The sequence below is a fragment of the Suricata suricatta genome, chromosome 16, assembly GCF_006229205.1.
Source record: "Suricata suricatta isolate VVHF042 chromosome 16, meerkat_22Aug2017_6uvM2_HiC, whole genome shotgun sequence".
NCBI lineage: Eukaryota > Metazoa > Chordata > Mammalia > Carnivora > Herpestidae > Suricata > Suricata suricatta.
The window spans coordinates 7,798,135-7,810,682 of NC_043715.1; the positions used below are offsets into that span (position 1 = coordinate 7,798,135).

General features: G+C 45.7%; 1 protein-coding gene across 1 annotated transcript; it reads left to right on the forward strand.

Moving 5' to 3' along the window:
• Nucleotides 1-4,758, forward strand: MAF (MAF bZIP transcription factor; the record flags this gene model as incomplete). The annotated part of the gene is made up of 2 exons (XM_029924215.1): nt 1-410; nt 4,632-4,758. Coding segments are annotated over 2 exons (504 nt in total), but the record flags the coding sequence as incomplete, so codon positions are not given.
• Nucleotides 4,759-12,548: the final 7,790 nt, after the last annotated feature.

Consider the following 12,548-nt stretch of genomic DNA (forward strand, 5'->3'; position numbering starts at 1 on the left):
GGGGGCGCGGCGGCGGCGGGGGGCGCCCTGCACCCGCACCACGCCGCGGGCGGCCTGCACTTCGACGACCGCTTCTCCGACGAGCAGCTGGTGACCATGTCGGTGCGCGAGCTGAACCGGCAGCTGCGCGGGGTCAGCAAGGAGGAGGTGATCCGGCTGAAGCAGAAGAGGCGGACCCTGAAAAACCGCGGCTATGCCCAGTCCTGCCGCTTCAAGAGGGTGCAGCAGAGACACGTCCTGGAGTCCGAGAAGAACCAGCTGCTGCAGCAGGTCGACCACCTCAAGCAGGAGATCTCCAGGCTGGTGCGCGAGAGGGACGCGTACAAGGAGAAATACGAGAAGTTGGTGAGCAGCGGCTTCCGAGAAAACGGCTCGAGCAGCGACAACCCGTCCTCTCCCGAGTTTTTCATGTGAGTCTGACACGCGATCCCAGCTAGCCACCTTGATAAGTGATCCATGGGGGTCCGACTCGGGTGTGGGCTTGCTAGTTCCAGAGCCGTGCTCGCCGCCACCTCGCCCCCTCCCCTGCCGAGATTGCGCCCATGCCCCTGCACACACACACACACCCTGCTCCCAGCTGGCGGTGGCGGTGACTGTTTTTAACCGGGGAGGGAGTGGATGTCTGGCTCATGGATTGCCAATCTGAAATTCTCCATAACTTGCTAGCTTGTTTTTATTTACACCCCCCCCCCATGTTCAAAGATCTCCGCAGAGATCTTCATGCTCATCTTTGAAGCCCGAATCATTCACAGGTTTTGTTTTTGTGGGTTTTTTTTTCTTCCTCTTCTTCTTCAGTTCATGAGCTGGTGTTCATTTTCCGTGTGTGTGTGTTTTATTTTTGTTTGGATTTTTTTTTAATTTTACTTTTTGGAGCTTGCTGTGTTGTTGCCCTTTTTCCCCAACCTCCACCCTCACGCCCTCTCCACCCATCTCCTCAGAGATAAAAGAAAAAAGAAAAAAAAAAAAGCTAAGTTTTTTTTTCCTCCTCCTGAGTTCTTCATATGTGAGATTGAGCTTGCAAAGGAAAAAAAAATGTGAAATGTTATAGACGTGCAGCGCTGAGTTCCATCGGGTTTTTTGGCATTGTGATGCTAAACTAGAGAGAGAAAAAAAAAATCCTCATGAACCTACCACAATCAAGCCTGCATCAACTTGGGTGTGACTTGTGAGTTTTGGCCTTATCATGCCAAATCTGAGAGTTTAGTCTGCCATTAAAAAACTCATTCTCATCTCATGCATTATTATGCTTGCTACTTTGTCTTAGCAACAATGAACTATAACTGTTTCAAAGACTTTATGGAAAAGAGACATTATATTAATAAAAAAAAAAGCCTGCATGCTGGACATGTATGGTATAATTATTTTTTTCTTTTTTTTTTTTCCTTTTGGCTTGGAAATGGACGTTCGAAGACTTATGGCATGGCATTCATACTTTTGTTTTATTGCCTCATGACTTTTTTGAGTTCAGAACAAAGTGCCACCCTTAGAGCCTGCTTCCCATGAAAGTTAGCCTCCTCCAAACTGCTTTGAGTTCCTCCGAACTTCAGCCTCCCATTGGAAATGCACTGAAGGCATTCCCTGTCAAAGATGCCAGAATGGGTTAAAAATCTAACCGTAAAGAACTCCTCATGGTTTTCTTTTTAATAAGAATGACACCCCACTTTGGGGACTAAAATTGTGCTGTTGCGGAAAGCAGTCTAAAATTTATTTTTAAAAAAGAAAAAAAAAATCTGCCCCGTTACTTTTGGTTTGTTTTATTTTTATTATTATTTTTTTTTCTTTTTGGCTTTTGGTCGTTGTCAAATGTGGAATGCTATGGGTTTCTCGTATAATTTAATTCTAGTTTTTATAATCTGTTAGCCCAGTTAAAATGTATGCTACAGATAAGGAATGTTATAGATAAATTTGAAAGAGTTAGTCTGTTTAAGCTGTAGATTTTTTTAAAGATTGATGCACTAAATTGTTTACTGTTGTGATGTTAAGGGGGGGTAGCGTTTGCAAGGGGACTGTTTAAAAAAAAGTAGCTTATCCAAGCATGTGCTTGCAACTTAAAATATAAGTTGGGTATGTGTAGTCTTTGCTATACCACTGACTGTATTGAAAAACCAAAGTATTAAGGGGAAACACCCTGGGTTATGTCTGTAGGGGTATTTTACATTCAAAATGTATGTTTTTTTTTTTTCAAATCTAAAGTATTTGGGACTGAATTGCACTAAGATATAACCTGGAAGCATATAATACACAAAAATTTGCAAAACTGTTTAGAACGCTAATAAAATTTACGCAGTTATAAAAAATGGCATTACTGCACAGTTTTCAAGACGATGCAGATTTTTTTACAGTTGTATTGTGGTGCAGAACTAGATTTTCTGTAACTTAAAAAAAATCCACAGTTTTAAAGGCAATAATCAGTAAATGTTATTTTCAGGGACTGACATCCTGTCTTTAAAAAAAAAAGTGAAAAGTAAATCTTACCACAATAAATATAAAAAAATCTTGTCAGTTACTTTTCTTTTACATATTTTGCTGTGCAAAATTGTTTTATATCTTGAGTTACTAACTAACCACGCGTGATGTTCCTATGTGCTTTTCTTTCATTTTCAATTCTGGTTATATCAAGAGAAAGAATAATCTACAATAATAAACTGCATTTTTTTTTTGATTCTGTGCTCAGCTTCTTAGTGTATAGTTTAACTGGGCCCAAAACCGCATTAGGAGTGTAAAATGCATCCTTTTCTCCAGAGGACGGATTAATGGTGGCGTAGGGAGGCAATCATTCAGGGGGAAACATAGGCTGTTTTGTGAGGCTGGGGGCCGGGGTGGTGGGGTGCAGTTCCTCCGAATAATTAGCAATATGTAATATAAATGTAAAAATCATGACCTCTCAAAATGCCCTTCCCCCCTAAGTTTTCAGTTTTCAAGTGAGTTGAGACATCATTGCCCTCTGGTGAAAACAAACAAACTGAAAATCCCAGCCAGAGAGTAGGGCCTCCTCAGCGTTGCTCTGAGCCACTGGTCCACCAGCAGGCCCCTCTAGAGGGAAGTGGGCCGGGCACATAGGGCCCCGAGACCGGGGCTTGGACACAGATGCATTTAATGGTAAAGATAAACATTTCTTGCCTTTTGGCAAAAACTGATTATTTTTCCTTCTTCCGGCTACACACTATGATTTTCTGATTAGCAAGGCCCGCTACGACTTAACACCAACACTTTGGACAAATCAAATTATTTGTTGAGTTTTGCTTTTTTGTAACTTGGAAGGTCATTTGTCTTAAATAGGAGCAAGAAACCCCCCTCCTCGCCCCTTTACTTACATAACCCCAAGTACATCTCTGGATTTGAACTGTGTTATTAAATCATATTTCACTGTGAGTGTTTAGCAGGCTTCTCCACTTAGACAGTGATTTCAAATCACCTTAACTCCAGAACTCCAAGCGAGCAAAAAGTACTGCCTTGGTAAAATAAAGGCTTGTGCTTTGATCGATGGGTATTTGCCCCCAAACTGGCTGTGTCTGGAGGCTAACTTAAGAGATGACTCGGAAAGTCAGTCCAGCTACCTGCCCTAACGGCACTGACCTATTTTAAAATGACACGAATTCATGCAACTAATGTTACAAATTCGTGCAGTGCACACTCCTATTCAACTTCCCGGAGAATGCTAAAGGAATGTTAGACAAAGCCAACACCGTTTGGAAAATATAGCCAACCACGATGACTTTTGTTTTATTTTGTTTTCGGGTTTTCTGTATTGTTTTAAGAGACTGTTGCAACTCCGAACGGAGGTCTTATTTTGAAGAAAACAGGTAGTGCTTGGCACCGATGAGCTCTGGCCAGTCGATCATCTTGCCTTCCTTCCCCTTTTTCACAGAACGCAAAGACCCTGCATCCTCACTACGTTTAGACCTCCCCTGGACATGCCAGTTTGGATTGAACTCCAGAATCCACACTTAATGTTGCTTAACAAAAGTCTTCATAGTAAACAGACTTCTGCCGTGTGCTTGAAGTTAGCTAGCTGTCCTCCGCTTCAGAGATTTTTTTCTTCTCTGATTCCCAACGAGGAGATACACAGTTTCCCCCTGAAGAGGCAGAAATGGAGATATCATTTATACCGAAAGCTCAGCATCAGAGGAAAGCATTTAGGCAAACACATTCTCCAAATAAGAGTGCCATGCAGGATGCACTTAACTGCAGTCCCCTCCTGAGGGACAGGACTTGGGGGGAAAACCACTGGGCCACACTTCAGCATTTTGATGGGACTCCCCAGGGCAGCCCACTAGAATAGTGGGGTTTGGCCCCAAACGTTAGAAAGCAAAGAGGTGCTGGCAGAAATGGGGTTTAGGTGGCTAGCTTGAAGAGAAGGTTAACTCCTTCGTGAAGGGCAGTTTTAGAAATCGCCCTTACTAAAAACTTTGAAATGCGCTAGGAGTGGCAAAAGCGAATGCATGTGCCTGTGTGTGGGTTTTTTTTTTTTAACAAAGAAACTCCAAATTCTACCAAAGTGCCCTTAGTAGAAGTAAGTCTCCAAATTAGAAAAAAATAAATAAATCATGTAAGGAAATCTAGCCCACCCTTTCCACCGCATCTGAGTCTTTGTCTAAATAGTGTTAAAATTCCTTTCATTCCACTTACAGAACTGAGCCCACTTGCAATTTGGAGCCATCAGTGGGATACGCCACATTTTGGAAACCCCAGCCATGCGTCCTCACCAGTGTATTCACAAAATGAAGTTTCTGTGAGAATTGCACATTAAAAATGTATTATTATTATTATTATTATTATTATTTGCAGTCTTGGAGAACACGCTGCCCCTGACTTGTGTTTAGTTTCCTTTTTAAAGAAAAATGATCACATTAGAGAAGAAAGCTAGCAAACATAGGACCTCCATGCTGGTACCTGTCCCTCTTGCCTGAAGGTCTTCCGTGCCAAACTAGAGGGAAAAGCGCATAGATGCTTCTGGCTCTACCATGCGTGAAACTAAACTAGGTTCCATTGTGTTCAGCCCACAATATCAGCTTTAAAAAAAAATCCACTGAAATTTACAGGGGATCTCTATGTCCCTTTGTAGGAAGAGAAGGTCCCCAGGAGGCAACAGCTAGCGTTTTGGAAGCGTCCGTAGATACTACGGACGCTCTAAATCATACTTTTTCACACTTCAGGGTTTCTCTGGCAGATAATGTTACTAAGAAGAAGAAGAAGAAAAAAAATACTTCCTTCCCCCGCCCCAGGCAGATGCCCTGGGTGCAAGTTTTAGCCGAGCCGAAGCAGCCCGGCTCTCTGGTCAGCCCTGGCTGGCATTGTATTGATCAGTGATGTCCAACGCGTTCATTTATCAGACATAGCTGTAAGTGAAGCCACCACTGCCTGGCCAAACACAAAGTTAGTTACACCACACTCTCCAGGTGCCTTATTTCCTCCGCTTTGCTGCTCCCAGGCCATTCAGAAAATCGCCTCCCTTCTATTTCCCTACTTTCTTTCTTTTTTTTTTTTTTTACAAAAAAAGAAGTGTAAGAACTTTTCACGATGTATCTGACACATTAATAGTCTGACATAAAAGAGGCCGAGATTGTGCCTCCTGATCTTGAGGACATCAGGTCTGGACACCATGTCTGCCCACCTCCCTTCCATACCCACCCGGGCCTCTTTCCAGAAGGGAAATTCTTTATTATGGAATGCAAGAGTCGAACACCCTGATCTTTGCTCCCTTCTCCCTTTACCCCAGTAGCTTTTATTTAGTAATATCAATGCTGGATAAATCTGTTCTTGTACCGGGCCTCCCCATGCCAAACCACCCCCTTCCTGCCAAACACGTTCAACAGGGCAGGCCACAGCTGCCCCAGGACCTGTGTTCTTAGCACCTCTCTGTCTAAATAACTGAAGTCGCTTCTGACACAAAGCTTCCCAGACTATAGTACGTGGGGAGGCTTTTGTTGATGTTGCTAGCTTTGTTGAGGCCAACTCACTTCCGTATTCACACACTCTTGGCTTTAGAAAACGTCCTCCTCCGGTATTCTAGGCCAATCAATATTTTTAAAAGTCTGCTCGCCACACAGGTGTCTGTAGGTTTGGCCTGTCGGTCCTTGGAGCCTAACTGAGGCGGACTGGAGGCTAAACAACAGGAGTGACAGCCTCCAGCCAGCTGACTCCAGTGCCAGTGACACACAGAGCCAGGCTCCTGGCCTCACTTTTCATGTAAACATGCAGAAAAGGAATCGAATCGGAGGCCAGATTCCTCCCCTTTGAGATGGCTGATGGGCAAGGCTCCCCACTGTCATTTACTTTCATTTGATTTTTAAAAAATAATGGTGCCCCTTTCTATGAGGAAATGTCTTCCTGTTGTTTTTTTTTTTTAAGGGAAGATTTAGCCACAGTGATATTCTATCATTTCCACCGCTTCTGATTATTCCTCAAGATGCTGAGTGAATTATTTGGAGTCTGTGCCTCCCTTGTCATTTTGAGACAAATAAGAGAAACCTGAAGCCTGTCTCACTCTACCTGTGAAAGATGTCCCCAGCCCAGAGCGGGGCGCACCGTGGCCATCTGTCTGTGTGGGAGATGGTCCAGGGTCCGGACGTCTGAGTCAGGATTTGTTTGTTTGTTTTTTCATTTGCTTTAAAGCAGAGCAGGAGCCTTACCCCACCTTCTGATAACCCTGCTTTTCTCACTTTTGATATAAATCTTCAAACCCCAGACATCAAACAGCCCCCAGAAAAGGGGAATTCTCTTCAAGCCTTGCTCCGCCCCAGCTCCAGAACAAACCCAGCTCTGTCTAGCACGTTTTCTCCAGCGGGGGGTAGGGGACAGGGTGAGAGAATTTCAGTCTCCCAAGCTGTCTCATGATTGTCAAGGCATAAAGAAGTACAGTCCTGTGACAATGCGGGGACATCTTTCCCCTTTAGGGAGGGACAAAGCAGAAAACAAAACAGATCCAATTGCCCTGCGAGAAGGCATAGCAAGACCCCAGGCTCCTCTTCTCTGCACCCCCTGCGGGTGGTGAGAAATGAGGGAGGCAAGACAGAACGGTGGGGAGGACCCGGAAGGCAAGACTCCCAGGAATAATCTCAGTGGCCAGTCTGAATGTCACTTGCTCACCAGCTAACGTCAGGCCCAGCGTTCCGTTGGGCCAGGTGCAAACGAGGTCTGACTGTCCTTTTCACTCCTCTGCACCGGCCAGCATGTGTCCCCTTACCCCCAAAACTGAGGAATGGGAAGAAATGGTCACTGCCTCAACTTTGGGACCTTTATAAAGATACCAGGCTGCGATTTTACAGCGGTGGCACTCTGGATCAGACAGACGCGTTCTGCCCATATTTCTAGGGCCCCCAAGATAGGTTTTAGGACATCACGGTGGTTTTTATTTTTTAAATTTGAAAGCACTTGGTGCGTATGTGTGTGTTTTCTGGAAGTTTGCCCACTATACTAAGGCTGAGATAAAAAGAACACATCCATAGCCCACAGAAATCAGATCTTTATATGAATTTTGCACTTGAGTTGGACAGTTTGAAGACACTCACAAAACACGTTTTCCACAGAGAGGCTATGATTAGAATGACAGTCCCTTACTCGGATCATAATCATCCCCTGAGCACCTCTTCCCCTGTTCAAGAAAATTCATTTTCCTCTCCTTTCTTTTTGTTAAAGAACAATTTCTCCCCCTATAATTAGGACCTTGGATTGCAAAATCGCATTCCTCTCTGCTCCACAGATTCTTGGATCTTTAGTGGCGATTAGAAAGGGGCATTAATTCAAGAAGGGAGGGCGAGGGAGGGGTGTCCGTGGCCATTTGGGAAGAAGAGGGGAGGAGAGGAAATAGTTCTGGGTTCACCCCCACACCCCTGGGCCCCCGCCCAGCCCAGGCCTGGGTGTGAGCTCTGCTCTGGGGATTTGGATTCTGAGTTTATTCTGAATATTCTGACGACCAACCTTGAGCATTTCCAAGCTGAGATTCCAAAACATGGTTTTTCCTTGCGGTCGGTGGTTTGAGTTAGGGAATTGGAGAGGCCATGAAACCGTACAGAACCAGGCAGAGAGCATGGAAACCGCTCTTCTGGGACAGTCCCCGAGGATGGCTGTGAGGGGATCCTGGGTGGAAAAATCCAGTAGGGGGAGGGGGGCAGATTTCGTTTTACAACCAGAATTTGCCCCAGTTCCCCGTAAGTGGGTTCCTGGCCTTCTTTGGGGGCATTCTCCAGAAGGAAAGCAGTTCTGAGGATCCCAGAGCCAACAGGCCATCCCGAACTAGGCCAGAGGCACAGAGAACAGGAAGGGGCAGGCGTGCAGGGCTGGGGAGCAGAGTGCTATCAGAAGCCAGCCCTGGTTTAGGATCCCAATCCAGGGATCAAAGCGGGTCAGTCCCAGGGCCCCACCATGCACCAGAAGTGATCTGCTCGCAGGGACTGGCACACTCTGAGATCTCCGAGATTCCTAAATACTATGCCCATGTCCTGAGCTGCAGGGCTTTGGCCTCTTATCACCTGACCCTTGCCCCATTCCAGTGCCCTCTCTGTAATCCTTACCACCTCCTTCTCCCCCCACCTAATCGCCCGGGCCCATCAGGGAGTCGGAGGTCACTGCCCTTGGGCCAGAAGGCAGTGCCCAAGCTAAGGCCCTGGTGGAAGTCACTCCTGCCCCAGTTTAGGTGGGGCCAAGGCCAGGGCTGGAGAGAAGCGCTGGCAGGCTCTGCTGGGAGAGGAGCTGGGAGGTGGCTCTGGAATGTTCAGCACTGGCTGCAGAGTCTGGTGCCCAGGGTCTTGAAGCCTGGACTGCAGGAGATAAAGGCCTGGAGGATGCTGAGGTTGTCCATATCTGGGTTGCCTTGCTTCCCCCCCTTCCCCTCGCCCCCCGCCCCGGTCCCCCTGCACACAAACTCTCTGTTACATACACTTGCTCTTCAGGGCCCATTCACCTTGGCCACTGCTGCCCCGGGGCCAGGCTGCTGGGGACAAGTGGGGCCCTGGCTGGGCAAGACAGGTGCGGAAGGACAGGAGGCAGGAACCGAGGGGGCTGGTCCCGGAGGATGCCTGAGGTCACAGGGCAGTCCCTGCTCTCCCCCGGCGGGACCCTGGAGGGTAGAGGCCCCCGGGCTCCCCGCAGAGAAGCCCAGGATACCTCCCGGACCAGGGCTCCAACTGCAGCAGTCCCCAGCGCACCCCAGTGCCCCGTGCCCTTCAGGGGCGCACACCCCAGCTCGGATTTGTGTTGGAATTTGGTTTAATTTTCCAAGAGGACTGCCCTGGCCAAAGTGGAGCACCAGGGGACATGTAAACTGCCAGCTCTGTGGTGCTGCCTGGTGGGCGCAGAGAGGGAGGGAGCGGATTCGGATTGGGCCCTACAAGTCTCCAGCCCTCACCTTGGGGCCCCCCACCCCACCCTCGAGTGGACCATGGCGCTTGAAGATCTTCGGCTCCAGATCATTGGATTTTGACTCTATTAATTTCCCGGCTTGTTTTTTTTTCAGATCTGTCTTTTTTTCCTGCTCTGGTTAGAGAGAGGAGGGAAAAGAGAAAGGAATGAAGGAAATGCAGATAGCACGTTTTGCAGGCTTCCCAGAGACCTCTGTATGGTTGGGGTTTCCTGTGGTATGGTTTGATGCTCCTTATAAAGGAAAGCCAGTGACGCAGACTTGATTAGGATTTCTATAACAGCCCCAGCAAGAGGGTCCTGCTTGCGTTCCCTGATTTAACACAGTGCTCCAGTCCAATTTGGGGTGCCCCGGATCCGTTTTACCACAAGGGATTTTAAAACAGCTAATTTCAGAAAGGAGTCCTTCCTTATAGAGCCTTTTTCTTATTGGGACCCTCAGTTTTTTAGATCCGCAAATACTGAGGCAAGGAACATCACACTTTCTTAAATATATCTCTTTTCTTTTTCCCTCTCTCCAGGATGGATAGAGTAATGTGCAGAAAAATATGTTAAAACGAGAACAATGATCTTAGCATCTGAGACAGTTTTACACCGTCAGATTACGCTTAAAATCCCTTTGGATAGAAATGGGGGGAAACCTTGGTAATCCTTCTAAGATTAAATCTGTGAAAAGAGTTCCCTTTTCATGGAATAAATGCAACATATTTGTTCATCTGCCATTTCTCTAGCTATCTGTCTGTCAGTCTATCAATCTATAACCTATTTATCTACCTACCAATCTAGGGAGCCCTTTAACGTAACGCACTGTGCGGGGAGAAACTATTGAGAGATCAATCTGCAGTTTCCACATTATGAAATAAACACGATCCCATGACAGAGTGAATCTCTTACTCCATATTTTTGTAGGCATGAGGAAAGCTAGTCTGAAATGTCTGTCTTAGAAGGATCTACCCATAAATCCTTCACCTACTTGGTGCGATGCCGGGCAGTGCGGAGACATGCGCAGGCTGTCTGCAGCCTATTTCTAAGGTGTGCGGTCCTTGTGAATTTCCCGAGCTGTGCGGGTACCCGGACCTTTTAAAATCTTTCTTGGAACATCACTGCATGTTCCTATGCTATCTTAAAAATACTCTTTAATCATTAGGTAAATGACTCCAACTGTTAGAGGCTCTGCGTTTAGCAGACATCTGGCTTGGACTGCACGATGGTGGTCCAGCTCCAAAGCCTGCGCTCTCCTTCCCATGTGGGAGCCCCTTGCCCCCACCCCTCTTCCCCAAATGACTAGCCTGGGCAAAGCTGATGAGAACAGGGATGGCGCACCGGCTTTTGGACTCTATTCAGGTGCGCACACAGAATCTCTCTCCCCCGCCCTTTTGAAAGTAAATGCCTTGATAACAGGATGGGTTGCCGGGTTGGCCAAAGAGTAGAGGTCATCTTGAGGAAAATGACACCAGTGATCTAAAAAGGACATCTACTTTATGAGATGGCAGGCGAAATGCCAAATATCACATTTAATGAGGCCTGATTCTTTTTCTCCAAAAATAACAGAGACTGTCAATGAGACTGTCAGGAAGGCAAAGGGGAATTTTGCAAAGCCTATGTTCAATTATTGCTTTGTAATATATTTCTAAAATTGAAAAATGCCTCACAAGTATATGATCTCATGTAAATACTCCTTGAAGAAGCTTAACATATGTTTCCACTGCCCCAAAGGAATTACAAAAATATTCTTTCTGCAATCTCTTAAGCTTTTAAACTATTCACTCGCATTTCTAAAACAATCTGTTTTTCCTGAAGATTTTTTTTATAAAAGAGGGGGGCCTTATATATAGAAAGGGTTTTTTGTTTGTTTGTTTTCTAGAGATTAGTCATCTGAACTTCAGATGGAGAACAATTGACATTAATGATAACACTTCCAAGTTTTTAACTTGTGTGTTTCTTGTTTCCTATTTTTGTTGGCATAGAAATAATATATTTAGCAAAGATTAACGGACACTATTACATGAAGAAAAGTAGTCTGTACTGTAAGATTTTCAAGGCATTTCTAACAAGATGTGGGAATGAAGGCCGTGATGTATTTGGGGCAGCTCTGACAGAAACCAGAGTGCAAACGTGTTTAATGCTCACTGAAAATTTAAGTAAAGACAGATTGTATGTGCACTTACAGCAGCCTACAGATTTCAGCGTGTTATATATTTATAGTGGATTTGTTCGTACCAATGATAAGGTAATCCAAATAAAAGTGTGGGGAATTAAAGAGAAATAAGTGACTATCCGTCTTGGGAAAAAAAATCAGATTGACTCACTAGTTTACGGCCATTAGTGTACACAGATTTGCTGTAACCATGTTGAATTTTTAAAATTAGATTTTAAATATATTTTGACAGTCTGAACTTGTATGGTGTGACTAAGTATAGGGAGAAATGACAGGTCTGTTTTGTTATTAAACTGCTGTCTGGAAAATATTGGACTCTGTACGGTAAATGATAATTATTTTGCCACTTACATTAGTGCAGCTAATAGCAATAAGGGTTTTTTGAACCATAGAAAGCTAACTACTTTGAATTACTGTGCTTTGTTATTCACTGTGAAGCAAGAAGACTTTTTTTTTTTTAAGAGCAACCTCATTTTCGTACCATGGTTGTAAGACTTCCCTGCTACTAATTTAAACAGAGAGGCTGCTAATAAATACAAGGTGGTATCTACATGTTTCTATTTGTTGAGAGGACAGTTGCAGTTAAGGTCAGCGGTGCCAGCAGAATAGACCCGAGCAAGGAAGAAGGAGGGGAAAGTGGAAGAGAATGAACCCCAGCAAAGATCCAGGGGACGGGGGTCCCGCTGGGTTCCCAGAGGGATGGGCCGGCAGTGAACGATTTGAGAGACACCCACCAGGGACCATTCAAACCCTCCCCACTGCGACCCTGGAAGGACTCGGTTCTCTGAACTGAGGACAACTTCAAAGCTGAGCCAGGCTGTGAGGCGAGTAAGTCTCTGTGTCTCAGCCTCCTTGGGGTCAGAGCGACAGTCTGGGCGGGTGACCTTGCCTTTCGTGCCATTCTCTTCCATGTGAATCCCTCCGCTGGCAGGTCTAAGGCCAGGATGCCAAAGCTAGCGAAGCTAAATCCCTCTTCCTTGGGTCTAATTCTGCCTTTTTCATAGATAGCTAGGCTGCCTTTGACGTACTGTCC